The following is a 23,311-nucleotide window of genomic DNA, read 5'->3' as shown; positions in this document are numbered from 1 at the left end:
AGGCTGTGGAAGGAGGGCTGGCGTCCATGTGGACGTGCGCCTGGCCGACGTGTTGCGGGGAAGCATGGGAGAACTCTCACTGTTGGATGTGAATACAGGGCCCAGCTGTCCTGCAGTGGCTTTGGATTCTGGGGAGGAACTGGAGCCAGAAGAAATGAGAATGAATAGCAGCAAACACGTGGACAACAGGGAGGAGATGGGAAGCAGTAATGAGGTGAAGAGCAGCCCACACCTGGTTCAAGAGCAGAGGAAAGGCAATAGGGAACTTAGGACTTACCTGCTTTAGATAAGTCACAATACACTCATATGCTAGTAGCCCCTAAAAACACAGAACATCCAGTGGGCAGGGTCAGAGGTAGGGGATGCCAGTGTCCATCTGGGCTGAGTAGTCTTGGGCCAGTTGCTTAACTTTTTTGGAAGATACTTCCTTTTGGAGAAAATGAGGGTGACAGTTCCCACACGTAGAGCTGTTGTGGGAATTCAGTGAGATGACCACGTGAAAGCATCTAGCACATTGCCCAGCACACAGTAGGAATTCGGGAAGGCTAGTCTTACTTGCTGTTCTACCGCATCTCAGGAAAGGCGAGGGGCTCAGTGTCCCCTGTGCCAAATACAAGGAAATCACAGAGGTTCACTGGCCAGGAACTGAGCTGGGGCTGGGGGCGGCATGAAAGAAAGCAGTGGGCGTCCAATGGCACAGCCCTTCAGTTCTGGAATAGGCCGAACTATAAAACTGTCTCCACTGCACATTCGATTGATGAAATAATGGTGATCAGGAGTAACCAAGAACACATTTAGATGTGCTGTGTAAGCATTTAATAAGGCAGGACATTCTTATTTCAGAAATAATCTTTTTAAGAAGCTGAAAAGAAAATTCTGGTGTTTGGAAGCACTCATTCTGGATCTCTGAGGGTTCCAGTGTTTGAGTATTTTGGCTTCCTTTTGTGGACTACTTCTCTATGCATTGTGACGTGTTACTTTAGGTCATTCTCACAATAGCCCCATTTGTGGAAAATTCTCTGGGCCAGGTGGTAGGACAGGGGTCATAATCCTGCCCACCCCAGCTAGGGATGATTGGACTAGGAGTAGATAAAGATACTGTCCAAGCCAGGCTAATTAGTTCTCCTCTTTTTCATTATCGTGTCCCATGGTAAGGATGGCACTTAGAAGGGTTAAATCACTTGTCCAGTCATTTACCTTGCAAGAGGCCAAACTTGGATTTGTGCTCAAGTCTGCTGAACTCCAAAGCCTCCTACTTGCTGCGCACATATATATGCTTGGCTCTTGTAGGTGAATATATCAGGTTTTAGTGGACCCAGAGTTGTTCTGGGGTAGGGGTAGGCTGGCTTGGGCTAGAAGAGACATCGCCTTTCGACTAGCAACACAGGGTGAGCAGCTAACTTATCTGGGCAGTCATGGCCAAGGGGATGGGTTTGAATTGTAGTTACAGGGGATGAACTGTAGAAGGAAGGTGTGCCTTCCACGTTCCTAAAGATAGCCTTGATGGTGAACGTTGATATGGGGGAAGACATCCCTTTGGTTTTAAATTATTTTTACAACTGTGGTAAAACCTCGAACCCTCGGTGAGCCTTTCTTGGGTATTTAGTTAGTTATTTTTTGCTTAAATAAATAGCCCCCAAATAGAAGCAGGTACACAAAAACTTTTATTAAGTGGAAGTTAGACTCCATGGTAATTAACCAGTTACAAGTGCATTTAAATTCATGTGTGTGGACATCGTAGAAGTCAGAATGGTCTTACTGAAAGTCCAGTGTTCTGGCGTGGCATGTGCCAGTGCAACCCAAGGTAGAACCATACACGCAGTAAGTACAGGTCAACGATGATGTCAGACTACATTGGCAACACCATATTCATTGTTACAGCTAAGCATCACAGAACATGAAAGTCCAAAGACCAGAAGACTATTACTAAATTGATTCTTACTATAAGCCTTTACTTCTACTTCAATGCTTCCATAGGACCAATGCGGCAAATCCTCAACTCTGGGGGGACGATGCCATTTTTGTATTTTACACTTAAATGGGCCACAGAGACTGTAAACATTCAGTGGTCCTCCTGATGCCCATTGCAGGTAGATGACAGCTGTCCCCGCGGGAAAGTGCAGTTTAGATAGTTTAACTGGTGTGAACATCTTATATTGTAAGTCTTCAAATCTGAAATGTTTCTTCTATTTCAATTAGCACCAGTTTATTTTAAATCTTTTTCCTGGTGTTAAATATTTAGGAAAATTTTTTTTTTTTTAAATCAACACACAAAGTCCTGAACAATGGAAAGCAAAAAACATTCAAAAAGTTGTTTTAGAGAACAGCATTTAGAAAAACAACATCATTGAAACATTCAACAAATCTATGTACAGTGTGCCAACAGCTGGCAAGGAGCATGGCTGAGGAACAGTCACATGAAAGGTTTATTAACCTGAACCTCCACAGGCTGTATTTACAGTCAGATAGGTATTCAGAAGTGGAGTATCAGAACATCTGAATTTGGCTAAAAATCATATAAAAAGACACGTCCCCATCCCCAATAACTTCTAAATAGGTAGCAAACATATCCAGTATAACCGTAAGTACCAGGCTTAGAAGTGCGTTTTTCCATATTTTCCGTATTTCTACGAACAGTTGAGAAACTTTCTCAACGGACGTAGAAGAGAGCCAGAATGGCAAGAGAACTGGAGTTCTTTATTTCAACCTTGTCAGAAGAAGGAAAGAATATGTTTTCATGCTGAGTAACGTAGGAAGTTACTGATTGAGGAGCAAGGATAAATTATTAGGGGAAAAGGTTTCACAGAAATACAAAATCAACAAGAGTGCTGAAGAAACGTGTGTATATTCTATACGGACGTTCCAGACATGTAAAGTAATTATCTCCATGTGATTTTGAAAAAAGCTCAATGATTTGCTTTGCTGGACAGCATTTTTATATTTTGTTCTTTGAAACTGTATAACCCAAACCCTTTGGAGAATAGTTTTTGTTATTAGATTGAGAAGTAAACACAACAGACACAACCTAGGCTATGTTTATCCAATGCGATGCTCATTAACCTTATGCAGTTTTGTTTGCCTGCTAATCCAGTGTTACTAGAATATCCACCTTTAAAAAACCGGGCACATTTGTAGCAGCCAGCATTTCTCATTTCTGCTTACGCAGTAACATATAAACCATTTCCCATTTATTTACCTTACTGGCTGTATTTGTTTAGAGCCTGAAGTTTCAATGCACTGTCTTTAAAAATATCAGCTGGAAGAATATAGATGGGAGTCCCACATTCCCACAATGTTATGCATTCAAGTTTATTTTCATAATTTGTGGTTGTGATAAGTCTATGAAAACAATTTACTTGGATTTGATATAAAATACACGTTACTCTTGGAAAATGCATAGTTTGTAGCTTCATACATTCATTCACTAATATTAAAGATTTTTGTAAGCAAGTACTTACCCCCAAATGGTGGTAAGATTGTATTTCAAAAGATCTGTAAAAATTGGATAGCATCGCCACATTGCTTTGAATTAGTGCCCAGTTACTAGTTAACGCCTGTCATTTTACCCCTGGCATCACACAGAAGGGACTGCTTCCTTCTCTTCTGTCCATCTTTACCTGTTTAGCAGGCACTAAAAAGCAATGCTTTCTACTGACAGCGTTTCCAGTAAATACCCCATTTGAAATATTTTATAATTTCATTTTAATATTTTAGATTTGGTATAGAAAACAATTTGAAAGATGGCTTAATTTTTAAAAGCAGAGTTTTTTAAAAACCTTATCGTGGACTAAGGGCAACGGAGGGTTTGTGATAACTGTTGTTCTCTTACTCCCCAGGCCCCTCATTTGAAAAAGATGACCGCAGGCCACTTGGCAGTTGCATTTGATGATAGTCATGAACCCTTTGGGACCTAGCGATTTTTTTCTTATCCTGAGTTCTTCCTCTAAGTATATAGATTTTGAGACACGAAACACTTTGGAAACTACACTAGTATCTGGTTATTCCAGAGAGCATATGCTTAAATGGTTGACCATCGTCCAACCGTTAATTACAAAAATAGGAGTTCTAGGTCGCGTTGTAGGAAAATATTGATTAATGACATTTTTTTAAAACATAAATAATCCACATTCCTGGGTTATTTTACACCCAGAGCATTTTCAGTTATCGAAGTCGTGGAACATTTGGGGGTATTGAGCTCTTTCCTAAAAATCTAAATCTATTCTAAAGCTTTCTACCAGAGATCACAGAGGTTCCCCAAACAGTCGGGATACTTTGGAAGAAGGGGCTTTGCTATCATCACAGGGCTTGGTCAAGTCACAGTCATTGATTTCCAATTAGCAGAGTATAGGATAAAAAGGCGAAAAAAGCAAAGCAAGGGTTTGTAATCTGCAAAGAGATGCATGCTGTTTTTGGAGGGGGGCAGTTTATAATTCCACTACACTTGTAGATCCCTGAGGGGTAATCCCAGCTCTGGCACTGCTGGCCCCAAAAGCTCTACCATTTCCCCCTTTGTTTTGGCCACGTGTGCCCAAAGCATGGGAAGAGGGCTCCGCCAGGGTGAGGGGCAAGTGCTTAACAATGAGAACTGGAGTAGTTTTCTCCTTGCGTAAACACCAAGTTAAAACAATTATACCTTGAAGGGGCCACTTTCACATAACAGAGGACAAGTCCATTCTCATGCTGTATAATTGTGGGCGGAGGCCAGGGCCCAGAGAAACTAAATGTGAAGCTCTCTTCCTCTGTCCTTCCATGTTGGTTCTGATCATGCAGCTGGCACACCCCGTGGACGGGCCCAGTGGGCAGGTGACTTGCGTGGAGGCTTTGAGTCCAGGTGAAATGATTAGGTATCTGCCTTGTCATTCTTTCTTGGCAAGTCTGTTCGAGTCTTTTGTGATGAGCATTGCAGGTTGGGTGCTGACTGACCTGCCCTCTGAATGATCACCCAAAACTGTTTAGACAGATGGAAATTTTTCTCCGAAAGAAGAGGGTCGCCTCACAGAGCCTCCCATACGAGTCGTAGTGATGTTTGTCCCCCTGGACCTTAACTGAAGAGTGAGAAATCAGCACAGGAGCAAACGTGCTTAATCTGGAACTTCTGGAGGCGAACATACATAATAACAGTGTGGCCTCAATAAGGTCACACCAGTGGACACAAGGAGGTTGCCAAGAATGGGGAAACAAAACTAATCACCAGAACAGGAACTGTTCTCTTTAAGTTCAATTTCTTCTCGAGAGTCCTGGTTTTCCTCTTTAGTCAGAGATGTAGAGAGAATTCAGAAGAAAATAGATGAGCAACTTTTATTATTATTATTATATATATGTCTTTTTTTAAAGAAAATTTTGTTCTTTAATGACTGCTCTTTTGCCTTTTTCAGGAGTTGCTACTTTCTACGGTGGTGAATCTTCTGAATTAAAAATTTAGGGAACCGCCCCTAGTAAGTAAATGTAATAGTTAATCGGACTCAAGCATTGAATTCTTAACATTTTCCTAACATAAATAAAGGGGATTCTTTCTTTGGAAGCTGGCAGTTGAAAATTATGTGAATGGCGCCCACTGTGAAATAACTTTTTTTTTTTTCTTTTTTAAACGAGGACCTTAATTTGAGCATCGAATTCACAGTCTCTACCTTCTTTCAAAATCTGTAGTTATTTTCTTTGGGAGCCTCAGCTTTCTCCTTGTTCACTCAGCCCCGCCACTGACCTGGCATTGGCACTAACCATTGCAAAACAGACTTCTTTTCCTGCAGAGGAGGAGAGTCCTCCCCCAGCATTGTATTTCCAGACAAATAATACAAGTCTCATTTATCAAAAAGCCTGTTACTGAAGTAGGTGGCAGGCCATAATGGTTTAGGCCCCTTCTAGCTCCATGACTAAACTTCCTGTGAGTACCCTAACCTCATGATGTGAAGCCTGGCCAACGACAGGGCGAAGGCCTGAAGCAGCCTGTTCATTGCTGGACAGCCTTTTAGTCCCTCATGGTGACAGAAATCTCAGGCGTTGACGGTGTTGTTTAAATTGCATTCGTATTTAAACGTGACTTAACCATATTACCAGGTGTTTCCAACTTTGAGTTGACAGTACCTGTTGATTGGATCATGAAAAGTAATTTTGAGCTGCTTTAAAATTTTCTGGCATCAATTTGCCTTTAGATGGATAATAAGTGTTGCATGTTAGCAAAATAATTTTTTTTTCCCAAGGAGTCAAAACGTTTACTCAGAACATCACATTAGCTAAGAAACTCCTGTAATTAACCACTTAGATGGTGGGAACTTAGGGAGTGGGGGCACGGCAGCACCCTAAAGGGATACAGTCGGGAGGATTGAGTTTGCATGTGACTGTGTGAATGAGTCTGCTCTTTGTTTCCATGCGGAAAGATGGGCTGAAAGGATGGGAACTTGGTGGGTCCCTGGGTCTTTTCAGGGTTAGTGTCTGGAAGACTAAGGTCTGAGCCAGTGCTTTCCAAGCGCTTCCCTCCTCCTTCTGGGCAGTGATAAGGCTGACTCACAGATTTAAGACTATTGTGGGTTGGCCTTGGAGGTGATCCTAAGTATCCCTGTTGTGCCTTGGATGCTTAGGAAGGTCAAATGAAATAGTGTCTCTGAAAGACCCCTACTTTATTATATGTGTGAAAGGGTTAGCGACGATGCCAGCACCATCAGGACTCTGGTGTAAGACACAGCCGGAAGTCATTTAGTCCTCCCAAGCAAAAGCAGCAGCTTCTAATTTTTTCCATGACACATTTATTCCCATTTCGTCTTTGCCCTCGGACAAAGATGCTAGGGTTCTCTATGTGGAAAAACTCCATTTTGGGGTTAGTGGACATTCTAAAGTACCTACCAGGTCTGAAGCCAGGATGTTGCTATATGGGAGATGAAACAATGGAACTTTCACCCTGGAATGAAGACTCACGAGGCAGGATGGAGCGGGAGGGAGTGTGGGGGGGGCTGGCACAGGGCTTTGGCACGAGGAGGCAAAGTGGGCTGTCTTCAGCTGCAGGGGCTCCTGGCTGCCTTCTTGAAGGCATAAGGCTGCTCTTTGCCAGCCCCTCATCACAGTGGTCACGGTAGTGAAAACTGAAGTTGGGATGACAGTTATTCAATCAATGCTTTGGGGCCTGGCCTGGGGGGAGCTGGATAGTACTTCAGCGTATTTTGATCAGAGGCAAGGCTAGTTTAAGGATACTGTATTTTTATATTCAAGTCTTCCATGAGAATGATTTCTTTGATTTTAGTTGCCCAAATTGTGCCCACGAGTGAGTTTGTGGGGCTGAGGGAGGAAGTTGACCCGATGGCTGTGGAATGTGAGATGTGCCTTCCCCAACATCTCCCACGGAACGCGAGATGAAACCGGTGGCCGAAGGCTGCCGTCTGCCCCGTGTGGGTTCTCTTTGGTCTGTACAGTGTTGGCCAAGAATTTGAGTTAGCTGTCAACACTTAAATGTCACGTAACACCGTATTTCCGAGTCAGAAGATCTAGCAGCCCTGGGCCTGATTTCTGCATGGTTCTGATTGTCTGGAGCTGGGTGCCCCATGCAGTGGGTGCATGGGCGGTCTGGCTCACAATGATCTCTACCATTCTGTGGTGTCCCTGTTTTGCCTGATCTGAATTGTTCATTTACAGATACTGCCTGGCTTTTCTAAGGCTTCTGCTATAAACCATTAGGAAGCCTCTATTGAAAAATGAAGCAAGACTCATTTGCTTCAAAACCATACAGCAGTGAACACTTCTTGGGGATTTAATGCTAACAATGGAGATATTCAAGGGACGATAAAGATAGAGATTTGCAGACTGCCTCATCTCAGAGACCAGGAGCCGAGGCTGTGTGTGGTTTTCCATATCTTCGTGCATTTCTAGTCCTCATGGGTGCACATTCTAAAAGCTATTTGAAAGCAAGGTCTGAGTGAACCTCTGACCACTCCACAGGAGTTGCCCAATGGATATACGGTCATTCTATGCCAGCTTGTCTTTTGATGTTATCTGCATACTGCTAATTAGCTTTTGAGTTACTGACATCTTAGAAAGAGAAGATGCTTTATTTATTTATTTTTTAACAGTGAGTGGGCTAGAAGAAACTGTACAGCATTATGAAATGGTTTTGGCAAAGCTCAAAACTATTTGTGCAGTTAATAGACTCTCCATGGCTCTCTCCCTTGGGAATACAGTGACTTTCTGATCGCAACCTGGCATGTCTGTTCCTCTTGTGAAAAATCAAGCACTTGCTTTGATAAGAAAATTAAAGTTATTTAGTTAGTGCTGAGGAAAAAATTATCTCAAACACCACCGATCACCTAAAAATTCTATCTTTGGGCTTACAATACCATGATTTCAGGAATTACCAGCAAATGATAGTTGCTAGTTAAATGCAGGTTTGTGGTAAGCTGGTCTTTGTGACAGAATCTCATTTTACACTAAAGAATTTAAAGAATGTTTCTCCCATTGCTTACAAGCATATCTATTAATATTTTCCCATTTAAGATACATATGGTTGATTCTTAAAGTGTCTTTTCCCATAATCCTTTGAAAACACACTGGCAATGATAAAAGGAGTAGCTGTTGCTATCTTGATTCTCTTGTAATAATCTTTCCATCTGATCTGCATTTCTACCCTTGCTGCAGAGGGTTAATTGAAAAGATATGCATCAAAAACACTTGCTTAAAAGAGGCATAGCCCTTTGTTTGGAGAGCAGGAATTGCTTATAATATTAAGACTTCCTGTCTGGTAAGTACTGTATTTTAAAAAATAAGCTACAATGTATAAAACCAAGGTCATTTCCCACAAAATGTTCATGTTCTTTGTGATTACAAAACACTGCATCTTGTAAAATATTTCCAGTTCTGTTTACTTGAGAAGTACCAATGCTTATTATAAAAGTGTCATGTCTCTCCGAATTGTAGAAGCCTAAAGCAGTATATTTCTTGTCTTATTTGGAAAATTAAGTTATAATTGCTATTGTATTTAAGATTACATTTTGATATAACACATTACCATTGTGATTCTCAGACCCACATGAGAAGTTATAAAACATGAGATTGTCTTCAAAAAAAAAAAAAAAAAAAAAAAAAAGCAACTATTTACAAAACAGGACCAGAAGTAAGATTCCCACTTTGATTTCTGGTCCTATGATAGGTACACCTTTTAAAGCATGTATATCATTGGGTATGGGCTTTTTCAGAGTCACTCACAATAAGCAAACCGGTCGGTCTTAAATGCAGTTTATACTTCCTTGCTCTATTGGTGTGCATTACATAGTGATACAATTGGTACCTAAAAGTGCTAATCTCATTTTATTTACCAACTTCTGCTTTGACAAGTTACAATGCAAAAAGACACAACGGAACAGTTCCAGTAGAGAGGAATCCCCACAGGTATGAGGAACAGGGAGAGCGTATGTGCCGCTGGTAGGGTTATTTTCTTAGAGAAATGAAATTTCCAGTTGACCCATGTACCCAGCGTCTTCTCCAAAATGATCCACAGCCTCATCCATATTCATGAATTCGGCTCTGTTTCCATTCATTTGTATGCACAAATCCTTCCCTGTCTTCATACAGGTCAATGCTACAGTTGATGTGGTCAATAGAAATTCTACAGGGTCATGAGAAAAAGCAGCACCTTGTCCGCAAAAGTCCATGGAAGTTTGCTCCTTAACATGCTATTAATGCAAAGTGCACGTCTTTAACACCTTCGCCTACAGAATTCTGTGTACAGTCATCAACCGGGTGATTATGAAAAGGAACACCGAGGCTTCGGACTCACAATTACATTCAGAAAAAGCCTTACACCAGTCTGTGAATACCCACCAGGGACTGTGCCTGTGGTTCAAATGTCAGCCTTAGACTGCAGGTCAGCTACAAAGAAACCGCTCATTTCCATAGAGCACTGCTCCTCAGAAAGTCGACATCGTCCACTTCATGTAAATTTGTCTTGAAATAATTATCATGTTCGTTAAAAACAAAAATACCACCCAAACTGTTCTGACTGGGAAAGACTCTAGAGATAATAAAAGTCTTTCTAGTCTTAGGATCTTCCAGATCTTTCACATACCCTTTAATTTTCCCTGAGGAAATGAATATTATTTACAGTATTTTGCTACTATTCTCAAGGTATCCTCTCCTATATGTACAGTTCTTGCCACCTGCCTCTAAACATTCACAAGTGAATGCTGCTCTTTTGTTTTCCGGTGAAGCCGGATGAAGGAGGACTCAGGTCAGCCGTGCTGGCTACTACGGAACCCAGGGCGGCTTTCAAAAGCGTGGCTTGGTGTGACACTGCAGGCAGCCAACTTAAACGCAGACAATCTTGAAATGGGATCGAGGCATTTCGGTCTCAGAAATCTTTTGCACCATTCGTGTGACTATTTCTTTAAGAAGATTTTGGAAAGCCCAGGAACTGCAACACCCATCATTCGCTACTGAAAGTGTTCATCTGCAACACAGTTGTGACTGGACAGGGAATCACCTAATAAAGGGCACCCCGGTGCACGGAGCTGCTGACAGGCACTTCACCGCGGAGCCCGCACCCGTTCAGAAACCCACTGCCTTCTTCCTGACCCTGGCTTTTACCAACCAGGAGAGGAAACTTTCCGGCAAGTAAGGTGGAGGGAGGTCCGTGCCCACTAGAGACGTGCACGGGAGTGGCAGCTGCTCCTGGAGGGACGACATGACAGCTCCCTCCGAGGTGTCCAGGGACAGTCACCACTGGCCAATCAGCATTAACAAGGTGAGTGGGAGCCAGATGTCCACGGACCTCTTGTGTCTCCTCTCTGGCCTCCAATCCACCCACTTGCTACCTGGGTGTCTTCTCCAGCTTGTCACACTGCTGCCCATAAATTGGGTGCACGTCCTCTGGGAAGGACTAAGGCTTAAAATTACTGCTGGATGATGAACTCTCTTTGCTTTGCAGCTACCTGAAGAATGCCTGTCCGTTATTATGAAATGCCTTCTTAGAGATGAGAACTATTTTCTGAAGGAAGAAGTATCAAGGGAGAGAAAGGTCAAAAGGCTAGAGCACGCCTTATTTAGAAATACTTTGGGTCCAGAATCCATAGTATGGCCATTCCTTTTGAACAGACAAGTCTCTGAGATCCGTGGGATGGACGGAGCTCTGGTTAACCAGCCAGCATGCTATGGGACTGCCCTTTGCACCTACCCCCTGCCTCCCCCTGCCAAATGAAGACATAAAAGAACGTGGTACCACAGGGATGGCATAAAACGAATGTCGGCCTTAATTTGGCACTTAATTTAGTCCCAAAATATAACAAAATGGCTGTCTTTTTTTTTTTTCCTGTAATTTTGGCTTTTACAATCAGTGCTGTATATTGCAATTCATAGCTTTCTGGGTGGCTTGCAAAGAAGTTAGTCACTTTTTTCCCAAGGCCAGCCAGGTAATTTTGATGGTTCTCCAGTTATTACATGCCTTGGTACCAAAAATGGATGTCTGTGTGTGCAGGAAGGGACTGACGGTCTGTGCACACCTGTGCCAGAGAAGAAAGTACCCAGAGACCGGGGCCAGTAGGCAGAAAGGAGTCCCCGTGTGACTGGGGATGCAGAAGAGTATGTGTAGAGAAGCCTTTAGAAAGGACAAGAAATCCCAGGGAAGATGCATTCAGCTGTACGCTTCTGCTTATACCTGTGCATTGGCAAAAACCCAGGTAGGGACTGAGCGTGGCTCCTCCAGGCCAGAGCTCAGAACGAATCATGTGCTGCATCTCTAGGGCGCAGCCACAAAACCTCCCTCCAGGACAAAGACCTCTCCTTCCCTGTGTCCCAAAGTTCTGGGAGGTGGGGAGGATGGATTTAGCCCCTCATCACTGTAATTGTTTTTGATGAGGGACTTAATTAATCCAAGGATCAAGAGCCAGGGAGATTTGCCGAAGAGAAAAACCTCTGCTCTAGGATTGCATCCCAGCCATCATTTCAGTACACGGAGAACCTGCTCGAGTGGTTCACCGGCTCTGGACTCATTGTGGCCACGGGGCAATCCACCCACAGCTCAAGCCTCCCGGACCAGGCCAGAGGGAGCATCATGGTACAGCAGAGGGTGCCTGCAGGGAAGCAAGAGGACTCCAGGGAGGAGAAAAGACATGCTGGGGTTGAGGATACGAATACACTTCTGCCCTTAAAAAAATATGCCCTTTCCTGGCTGACCTCATAAATACTAAAACACACATTATAGCTGGTGCTGTGGCTACTATTGACTGGAAATCATGAAATTAAACATGATTTTCAATTACCCATGAAGGTAAAGGAAGCTCTTTTCCTGCTCTCTTGAAATACATGTTTTTAAGAGAAAAATAAATGAAGGAGGAAAACAGGATCTCTTTTGAGGAATAATATTTAAAAAGTCACATGAAAGCTTACAAAATAAAATTGCCAAAATCTATGAATGTATAGGTTGTGGCTATTACACTGTGAAACCTCCTTCTATTTCCCTTGCTTCTAAAAGGAAAAGGATTTCTGCTATTCCTAACTGACTTCTCTCAACTCTAAAACAAACGTGTATGTACAATTTCTAAACATATATTAACCTCTCCTCTGTGCAATTTCACTGAACATTCCTATGGCTGATCGTCGGCTCCCCATCCTGACACAGTGCATCCTATAAGGTGCTCTTAATCCTTTGCATAGGTATAGGAGAAGTAACTCTTTAGCAGGGCAATCGAGAGTAGGACAGACAGACAATGAGCGTACACATAGAACGTGACAACTACTCCCTCCCCCACACCACTACCACCAAAACAAACAAACCTACTAGGCTGGGAAACCTGCTAAATGCAACACAGTGCAAGCCCTGGTCCTACTAAATTGAGAGATTCCTATACCCACATGCATTTTCCTTTTGGTGTTCTGTACGTTCCCCTCTGAGCAAATTCTAAGCGAACAGTGCCAGTATTTGAATAAGAAAAAGTTTTGGACCTTCCATGTACTCAGATCACGTCTGTATTGTCCATCAACCCATCTCCCAGACATGCTAAAGCATAAAACCTGTGAAAGTGCACTCAGAATGGATGTCGGTTTGCTAACTTCACATGTCTTTCTGAACAGAGGGGGATGTGTTAGGCTGTACTCCGCTGTCTACAGCAAACCTGCTGGGATAGTCGGAATTCTCTACCTGTTCTGAAACCAGCCAGTGGTGGGGTTTTGAGGGACGGCCCGACAACCCACTAACCTGGCAACAGCACTGTCACACACGCAGTGACAAACGGATCTGTGTTGCGGCTCGCGTTGCATCCCTGAAAGAAGCATCGAGGCTTACCCAGGTGGCTACCTGTGCCAGTCGTTGATCGAGCTGTGACAGGTAGAGAATGAGCCGAGCCACCTCTCGGAGGAAGGGCTTCTTAGAAATCTGAGGAAGACTCCTAGGTGTTCCCAACGTTACAGCGGGATGTCCTGAACTCAGCTTCAGGGTCTGAGGTCTGCTGGTGATCTCCTTTCGGGTTTATGCCATCTGGGACCCTCCAAGCCACGGTTCGGTCTGGGGCCATTCTTCCAAACACAACAAACAAACAAGAATAGAAGAGATACCCAGAGTGCTGCACTTTCCGGCAACACATCATGATGTGCACTGCTCCAGGAAGTCAAATGGAAAACAGGGAAAATAGTATTCACGATGAAAGCAAGTGTTGTTCTCTGTACAAATGCTACTGAATAACGCGTCGCTTTTTTTTTTTTTTACTATGTCAAAAAATCTCAGAAATGGCATTATTCAGAAAGCTTATCAAAATATGCCTCCTTTCTAGGTAAAAGGGGCTTTGTTGGTTCCATTGCTACAGAAGTCCACAGTTTGCAGACTTAGGCATACAGCAAAAAAAAGCTGACTTTTCTTTTCAAGGAAAAAAAAATAGTTACAGCCGCTCCAGGCTGGATTCTCAGCAGGAGCAGTGGAGGGTGGTGACCTTATTTTTTTGCTGTAATTCCACCAAGTTTCCTGGAAGTGCTTTTCCTGGGCTTCAAGTGTATTTTGTTCAGAAGCAAAAGTGCTTTCCCAAACCCGCAGTGGAAGGCGAGGGCAGCAGGGCCCTGGGCCGCCCGCTTGGTGAGCCTCTCTCCTCAGTCAGTGAACCTCTGGCAGGCTTTCTTCCAGCGGCAGGCCGTGCACCACATGTCTCGGTTCTCCATGCCGTATACCTTCCGGCACTTCTTGCCTTCTCCCCTGGGCTTTCTGTAAGACAGACACGGAACGTTTATTCTGTGGGACTGATTTCAATGGGCATTCATTCTACGGAGGGCTTGAGATCCCTTGAAAGAGTAAGAAACAATGTTAAGAAACAAAGTAGGGGTTTTTACCAGGTTTGGACTTTAACGTCCTGGATGTTTTCACGGCCACTACACTTAGCTATTACAATTTGCTACCATAGCTCTTTAATTTTTTTTTTTTTTTTAATTTTAGAGAGTGAGAGAGTGTGTGCAAGCAGGATAGAGGGGCAGAGGGACGGAGGGAGAGACGGACAGAGAGAGAGAGAGAATGAATCTCAAGCAGGCTCCACGCTCAGCTTGGAGCCCAATTTGGGGCTCGATCCCACGACCCTGGGTCATGACCTGACCTCAAATCAAGAGTCAGACGCTTAACTGAGCCAGCCAGGCACCCACAGTTTGCTACTATAACTCTTAAGCTTCTACGTGTTCATTTGTGGGCACGTCCATTTGGCCATCTTCATAAAATTGAATTAAGCAAGTAAATACAAAAAAATACCAGTAGAGAGGTCTCTTCTTTTACATTTTAAATAGGTACTTTCAAGTGCTCTCTTGCTTTTCAAATTTCTAGCATTCTGGTTAAGGGAATCCTGAGGATTTTCTCCTTGATCTGTACATTAAAAACTATACCTTATAGTTCTCTTAATACAGGGGTTAGTGCAAATATGGCTTTAAATAGACCCAGTAATCACCAGTACCTATTCTGCGAGAAAACTCACTGCAAACTGTTACCACCCCTCCGCCCCAAAACAATAAATCTTCATTAATAATTTCTGGGTGGGGAAAACCAAGGGAACAAAAGAAAGGGTGTTTTGTCCATTCCAGAGAAATTTTATGGAAGATCGTATGTCTGGTTTCTCTCTTCCTTGCTGTTCTTCTGTTTCTCAGCAGATTCCCTCGAGATGAGGAGTGTGGAGCTTCAAGCAGTCATACCTCAGGCTGACCGTCCCTCTGGGTGGCGAGGACAAGACGGTGTGTGTGTGCTGTCTCTGCTCTCCCGTGCCCACCGGACGATTATGCGTTGGTGACACCTGGTAAGTACATGGAAAAGAAAGTTGATGGGGCGGGTTCTCCTCACTGTGCATTTATTTAGCCCTTGCCACATGGGCCATGGCACCTGACCATCAGCCACAGAAATGAAGTGCTTTGTTCTCAGAGACACAGGTTAAAGGTGAATTTAAATGCCTCCCCCAACAGGAAAGACTCGACAACAATTAATACTTCAAAAATCTTCATGACTTCATGCGTGCGTTCCAGGTTGCCCATAGTAACATATTTTCACTTGAATAATATTCCAAACCTTAAAATATAGTCTCACCTATTGTAAGGCTTATGATCTACCTTTGAAAAAAGGCAAATAGCTAGAGAGGTGAAGAGAGTTATCTCAAATTAGAAGGCTAGTCAATGGGAATACCACAACGTGGACCTTGGCCTCCTGTTTGCTTTAAGAGATCATTCACACCCCCTAAATAAAGGGCTTCTTGCATGAGACATCCACACAGCAGACTGTAGGATCCAAACAGGAATAAAGTCTAGAAGCAAAGAGCCCAAGAAAGTCAAGAACAAAAGTCATCCATTGACTTTTGAAATACTTACTGAGCATTCGCTACGTGCCAGGTTCGCGGACAATAGTTTTCATTTTCACAACTACCCCACGTGGTAAGTACGATGCTTGTTCCCACTTTATAGATGAGGAAACCAACGCATGGGGAGGTTAAATAACTTGGCCAAGGTCATGGAACTTGTAATGGCAGGGCCAGCTCTGTGTTGAGCTCTACCTGATGCCAGAGCATGTGTTTCACCCTGTTACACCTCTGCCTCTCAGTCACAATAGCAGGAGGGCCTCTTGTTCTGGATTCCTCTGGCATTTCTTACCCGTCCCTTTGCATCACCTGCTCTCATAATGCTAAAGATCTTCCCAGCACCAGGGATTCTCAACAGCTACAAAAAAAGAATTTTTATAAGAAAAGATAAATGGTATTCCAAGTAAATATATGACATTGTCATAAACAGAAGTGCAGACCTTTAATGAATTTAGAAACTTAATTATCTAGAAGCCAATATGGCCACAGAAGTACCAAAGTACCATGACCGACTGACAGTCATGGGAACATTCCTAAAGCATACTTATAGGACTGAATTTCTCTAGTATAGATACTAGCACTTTTTGTTTTCTTCCAATTCAAAGGAATATACATCAGTATTATTTTCCTAGACATTAATTAAAAAAATTAAAAAGCTAAGTAAAAACCTAGCAGTTTAAACCACTGTTGCTCTGATTCTGAATTATTCTGTACCATTGGTCTTTACTGTTTTGCTAAGGCTGGGTGGAGTGAGGGCCAGAAGAAGTGAGTTAACACACATTTTTTTTTTTTTTTTAAACAAAAGCTTTGGAGTTCAGTATATGCATTTGATTTAGACAGCTATGTAGGCCTTTCCAGGAGCTGAATCTACCCTCCCCCCACCTACTCCACATCCCATTCCTGACCAGTGTGCATAGCAGCAGACCAGAGGGAGTGAAGGCTTCAGAGTTCACGGCCACCATAGTGATCTAGAATGTGCTCATATGCATTGTTAAATGGTCAAGACAATTAAAAAAATTTAAAAATTGTAGAATTCATAGAATCTGAAGAATACTGCCTTATTAGCAAGAGAACTAGGAGAGGTTTAGTTGACATAACATCAGCTGGGGATAATGTGGAAGGTTCTAAATTGTGCAGAACTGCCACACCCCTTTTGTGTTGGGTGACATGAGATGATAGGGTGCTCTTCATTCAACAGGTATTTATGAAGTACTTACTATGCACCAGGCACCGTTCTAGATTGTGGGTACCTAGCTGTGAACAATACCAAGTCTCTGCCCCTATAAAGCATACATTCTAGTGGGGAGACAGACAAGAAATACAAACACATAAGATCGTTTTAGTGATGAGTGCCTAAAGAAAATAAAATAGGCCAAGAGGCAAAGCATCATCAAGGGAGAGGACGTTTATTTATTGAAGGTGGTGAGAGAAGGCCCCCGAGGGGTTGCCTTTTATCTCCTGGGCACTCTGGAGAAAGGGAGCACAATGGCACAGGCCTGCAGGTGCAGAGTGCCAAGGGGGCCAGGAGACACGCGGGGTGGAAGTTGGGGGTGGGAGGGCAGGAGGCGGTAGATTCAGGGCAAGCCTCCTGGCTGGGATGGATGAATTTTAGGTGAATGTCATTCTTTTTCTTTTTTATGTTTATTTTTGAGAGAGAGAGAAAGAGAGAGGGAGCGCATGCATGAGTGGGGGAGGGAGAGAGAGTCTCTCTCCGACTGAGCCAGGCATCCCTGAGTTGAACATCATTCCAAGGGCCAGAGAAGCCATTGGAGAATTTTAAGAAAGAGAGACGTCTGATTAATGCTTTGGCTCCTTTGAGAGTGAATTGGAGACAGTATGGAGAGAAGCCCTGCAGTCTAGTTTAGAGGCTTTTGCACTATTTGGGGGGAAAGAATGTACCGGCGATTTAGACAAGGGGGTGGCAGTGGTGGTGAGAAGTGGCTGGATTTATGGCAGGATCAGGCAGGATCTAGGACTCGGTGAAGGATGGGAAAAAACGAGGACAAATCTTTAGAAGAATCAGGGATGCATCGAGAGGGATCAAGGGGGAGTCCTAGGTGCTGGCCTGGGCAGCTGCAGGGACGGTGGGCCACTTACAGACATGAGAAAACTGGTGGTGTGGTTGGTTTGAGAAGGGAGTGAGGTCCAGGTGTTTGAAAATTCCAGGAACACCGTTTGAGGAATACGGGCCGACTAGCAAGAATCACCCCTCTCTACAGTCTTCATTCCTGCCGATGGCTTTCTTAACTCGGGAGTTCTGGGCATGCGTGTTATTGTCCTGTCCAGCAGCCACAGACCTGGGTTTTCCGGGGCACGACAAGGAGAAACCAGGACTCACATCACACGCTGGCGTGTAGATCCGTTCTGCGTGAGGATCAATATGACCTCACTTGTGGGTTTTTCTCGACAATTCTAATAGCAAGACAGTCAGTGTTCAGGTTTTCGTTTTAGTGGGGGTTGCGGGTGGGGCAGAGAGGTGGTGGCCGGTGTAGGGCACTAACGTGTATTTAGCTCTGGCCAGTGTGAAAGGCGGGCTACTAGGTGATTTATGATTTCTTTTAATCCTCACAAAACCCCTGCAAGGGAGTGCTGTTATCTGCATTTTGTAGATAAGATAATTTAGACTTCGAGCAGGGAGGTGGCCTGCACAGCATCCCAGAGGACGTAGCAGTAGTGGTAACTTGCCGAGCGCCCTTAAACCAAGTGCCTGTGAGTGCTATCTGCTTTCATCTCCGCAGCGACCCCAGGGTAAGCAGCACTGCTATCATTTCCACCTTCTCAATAAGGAAGCGGAGAAGTGAAGTGAAGTAAGCCACCACACGGTAAGTGCCGGGGCGGCACCTGAACACAGGCTGTCTCCTACCGGCTGACGCCGGAGCTGTTCTGAAGGAGCTAGAACAGGCCCTGCTCTTTCCGTTCTTCCATCCTGCCACGCCGCTGATGGAAGCGTGGTGTGCGCTGAGATAAAGCCCTACGCAGCATTACTGTGGCCCTCTCTCCCAGTGGTCTCCACTTGTCAATTCTTACCGGTTTTATATCTTAATCATTTCTAAGTTCTATGTGGGGGCATGTTCTATAGAGTACATTTTATTATTTTTTTTCTAGAGAACAGTTTTTCTTCGGTCCTTAAGGACTCAGCTCCTTACGTGGGCTTCGGCGGAGGTCGTGGGGCAGCGCATCGTGGGGCTCATCGGGGTGGGGGTGTTTGGTCCTTCCGTGCTTCACACAAGCTGAAGACTCCCGGCAAGAGTACCTTGCTGTGAATGGCACATCTCACACAGTAATGCAGTTTCCCACATAGCCTGGGAAGCATGGAGGACGGTATGTGCCTTAATCTTTCTGCTGATTCGATAAGATTTCAGTTGAAAGAACTTCAGTCTGCAAAAATCATGGCTACTCTCTCTCACAGGTTCAGTGTATGTGTGTTTTATCAGTCAATCCCAAATAGAATCCACTTCTCACCTCTGTTTTACAGCAACGAGACACGTCCCAGGCAGCAATGATCGTAAGTGCTCCACAGTGTCAGCCAGTGCCAGGCGCTGCGCTCAACGATACAACTCTATGAGGTAGATTACCGTTGAGGACATTGATTGAGAGAGGTCATGTGACCAGCTAGAGGTCACAGTTTGTAAATGCCAGAGTCAGGATTTGCATCTGAGCCTCAAACCAGAGCAATAATAAGAATGTTGTGTCCATCTGTAAACACGTTGGGGAAGTTTCGTTTCTTTGTGGTTTTCTATCTCTCAAATGGAAGGCAACCACATCCTTGTCTTGGTTGTAACCTCTTATAACATACTATTCTGAATCCTCCATCAAGGTGTTAAAAAAAATACAGGTAAATATCTAACAATTAAGCATTGCTATTTTAGGTTAGGAGACCCTCCTTTCAGCCTGAAGCCTCCAGGAATGGCCTTTAGATAGCAGGTTTGTTAGCTCTTGCTTGCCTGGGCTTGTTGTAGACTGCATGTTTGTGTTGTCCCCCCCCCCCCCCCATTCATATTTTGAAACTCTAATCCTTAGTGTGCTTATATTTGGATACGGGGCCTTTAAGGAAGTAATTAAAGATAAATGAGGTCAAAAGGGTGGGACCCTGATCCAGTAGGACTGGTGTCTTTATTAGAAGAGATACCAAAGGGCTCTCTTTCTACCCCACCCCCTGCCCCCACCAACAGAAAAGGCCATGTAAGGACACAGTGAGAAGGTGGCCCTCTACAAGCCACGAAGAGAGCTCTCACCAGGTGCTGAATTAGCCAGCACCTTGATCCAGGACTCCTAGCCTCCAGAACTGTGAGAAAATACATTTTGGTTGTTTAAAGCAATCCAGTCTGTGATATTGTGTTATGGCATTATGGGCAGACTCATACAGGGGCCAAAAACTCTCAGCTTTTTGTCATGAAAAGACAGAGAAAAGAATGTAGATAATTAGAAGAAAAGACGGGGTCATTCGGGAAAAACAGCTCAAAGAATGCTGTAATTAATGAGGGTCTTCTGCCTACCTGTACATTTGCAGCCTTCGGCTAGAAAAGAGTGAACCTCCAGTTACATTTGTAAATACGCAGAACAGCCTTCTCCACAACACACCTCAGGGAAGAGGTCTTACCCAGGGAACTTATTAAAGCCCAATGTTCAGGAAATCTAGTGTAGGCAAATGAATAAATAAAATCCTGCAAACCTTGGGATTTCTCAGAAGGAGATTATTTCCATTCTCTAGGAAGCATATAAAAGCATCCCTCCCCGCCCCCCAATACCAGGTCTTCAAGATACGGCGGGGAAAAAAACCAAACCTTAAATGGAGTTGACAACCTCAGGGCATTTGTTTTGGGGTACAAAGAGAAATGTGTTCTTTAAAGAGCATTTTATAAAATGGAAACTGCTTTGTTCTTCAGTTTGGATATGGTTGAGGCCATCACTAACACTAATTCATTATAATTGAAAATGTTTAGAGCTTCTGTCTGAAACCCTTACTACATTAATTTAGAAGGTAGGAATTCATATGCTCTTAAATTCACCCTGGCTCCCCATCTTCTAGGGATGGACTAACTTTCCTGGACAGTTGTTGGCACCTAGTCAGTGGTCGTGTGCCAGTCTTGTGTCTGTGTGGCGTGGAGTTGTAAGATCCAGCCTTCAGTCAAAGGAGACACACAGTATGCACCCACTTTTTCGTTTTTTTAAAGATTTTTTTTGTGTTAAAAAAATATTTAGTTTTGAGAGAGAGAGAAGTGGAAGGACAGAGAAAGACAGAGAGGGAGACAGAATCCCAAGCAGGCTCTGCACTAAGTGCAGAGCCTGATGTGGGGCTCAAATCCACGAACTGTGAGATCATGACCCAAGTTGAAATCAAGAGTCAGAGGCTCAACCGACAGAGCCACCCAGGTGCCCCGTACCCACTTTCTTTTTTTTTTTTTTTTTAAAGGATCGATAGGTAATTTAGCAACATAAAGAACGTTTTGAATAGTGAGCCTTCTTCCTAGGGTAAAACAAAGCCTTGGAAAATAGCATCCCCTCCCCATATCTTTATTTTTAAATAGGAATGGCTGCTAAGACAGTCTAAAGGGTTGGCTGAAACATTACACAACCAGATAGATTGAGAATTCTCTGGTGAAAGAATAAATCAGAAGCTAAATTAGGATTTGAGTGGGATACCTAGTTAACCTAGCCACTCTATATACTTTATGTCAAAGTTCTTGTCTAAAATGTCCCTGGTAACCAATGAAATTAGGGACTTTGAAAAATCTAGGGCATTGAGATGAAGGTGGAGATAGACACCGTGTTCACAGCAGAGAAGATTTCACTGCTGGAAAATAAACAATAGAAGGTGTCCTGGCTGGTATCTTACTGTGTAAGACATTTAGGAACTCTGGAGGACATGTAGCTAGTACAAAACCACTCAGAGTGATTTCTCTGTATTTCAGAAGGAGATGATTTAATTAACAGAGCAAAGGCAAAGAAATTGCATTTTGGTTGGTCACAGAGGTAACCTGAAAAGAAGCCTGAACTGGACTGTTCCACCCACATGTTACACTTGTTTATACACCAGGTAAGCAATATGGTGTATACTCTTGAAAATTCTTCTCAAATCAAAGATAGGAATTAACAGGATTCAGAACAGTGAGTTTCTATAATTCTGTAATTATAGCTGCCTTTCTAGGTTAGAAGGGTTGTCTCAAATGTGATATCGAGAACCACTCTGGGTCTTTTTATGTCTACTAAGAAAAAAAAAAAAGTCCCCCAAAGGACTGATTGCTGACCTCTGACACCCTCTTCAGTAGATCACTGTTCTTGCCAGGAGTAAAACTGATACTACTATTGGATGAGGCAGGCGACTTTCATAATTACTCCAGACCCTCGATTATTATTTAAAAATCAAATTCCAGGAGTATTTTCTGGAATCCACAAATTCCCAAATTGCTGCCAGCAGGATGCTTTTTATTGTTGGCTATTCTCCTTGGGAATTTAATAAATATTCATCGACAGAGCACAGCATAACTGACTGAGCCGCTTTCATTTTTATCAGCCCTGTAGGAGGCCTTAGTATTTTCTGGAAACCTCTGGGAGCTGCCAGTGGTTGACAATAAGAAGCTTTTGTGAGGTCCTTGGGGAGAGGGCGGAGAGGCGAGAATAAGGTTAATATCTGTTATCATAAGCCACTTTGTGAACCTTATCAGGAGTTCTAAACCACTGTGGGCATCAACAGTGTGTAGGCCTGTGGATATTCTGTGATAAGCTATAAAAGACCCAATATATTTTTAAAGGAATGGTTAGGAATCAAGTTAATTCATGGTGATTTATCAGACAGCAGTCACTTAATATGTCAAATCAATTCTTATATACTACTAAAACCTGATTGCATAGTTCAGCACTCATTTATTTTCAGAGTATCCATCAGCATGGATTATTCAAGCTTTGGAGGAAAAAACATTATTTAAATTTATGTTATTTTTGGACTTCCAAATTGGCATACCCACAAATAATAATTTCAAAGTCATAAGTTTTATAAAGTTACTCATAATGGTAAATATTCATTACAGGGTCTTTTTCTTTTATTATGTTCAGCATCTGAGTTCAGCTATTGATTCTACAGAGCCTTTTGGAAACATACAACTATGCCACCAACACAAAAAAATCTTGATATATTTCTAACAAGTTGTTTATCAATAGCTGCAGGTCTCTCCTAGTTTTCCAAAATGCCAGTCATCACACCTTTTTCACAGAGAAGCTGGGCTGGTCTGGGCTATGAAACACATTGCTGAAGAGTTTACAGATACCAGTGAAGAAATTGAGTACTTCTTGGGAATGCAAATTGGTGCAGCTACTCTGAAAAACTGTATGGAGATTCCTCAAAAAACTAAACATAGAACTACCCTATGGTCCAGCAATTGCACTACTAGGCATTTATCCACGGGATACAGGTGTGCTGTTTCAAAGGGACACATGCACCCCCGTGTTTATAGCAGTACTATCGACAATAGCCAAAGTATGGAGAGAGCCCAAATGTCCATTGATGGATGACTGGATAAAGAAGATGTGGTATGTGTGTG

At 43.3% G+C, this 23,311-nt stretch overlaps 1 protein-coding gene and 1 long non-coding RNA gene across 3 annotated transcripts in view; one reads left to right on the top strand and one right to left on the bottom strand.

Annotated features, from left to right (window-relative positions):
- Window positions 1-1,641: 1,641 nt before the first annotated feature.
- The window catches only part of ZNF704 (zinc finger protein 704), a 239,806-nt gene continuing 218,136 nt past the window's right edge, over window positions 1,642-23,311 (bottom strand). The window contains exons 8-10 of one of the 2 annotated variants that reach the window (XR_006706522.1): window positions 15,124-15,221; window positions 13,253-14,158; window positions 1,642-5,045 (exon numbers count right to left, since the gene is read on the bottom strand). Coding sequence is in view for 1 of the 2 variants with exons in the window: in XM_045454794.1 (XP_045310750.1) it covers window positions 14,047-14,158; window positions 15,124-15,221 (210 nt within the window). In the remaining variant the exon portion in view is untranslated. Of the gene's footprint in view, window positions 14,159-15,123; window positions 15,222-23,311 lie in introns of both variants that reach the window. The other variant, XM_045454794.1, reaches the window with a different exon arrangement.
- Window positions 15,112-23,127, top strand: LOC123585995. Its single transcript, XR_006706523.1, has 4 exons — window positions 15,112-15,224; window positions 18,512-18,595; window positions 21,686-21,810; window positions 22,802-23,127. It is a non-coding gene; the product is annotated as an uncharacterized LOC123585995 (long non-coding RNA).

The sequence above is a fragment of the Leopardus geoffroyi genome, chromosome C3 (genome assembly GCF_018350155.1).
Source record: "Leopardus geoffroyi isolate Oge1 chromosome C3, O.geoffroyi_Oge1_pat1.0, whole genome shotgun sequence".
Classification (NCBI taxonomy): Eukaryota; Metazoa; Chordata; class Mammalia; order Carnivora; family Felidae; genus Leopardus; species Leopardus geoffroyi.
Note: the sequence above shows the minus strand (reverse complement) of the source record. Positions and strands in the feature narration are given on the sequence as shown.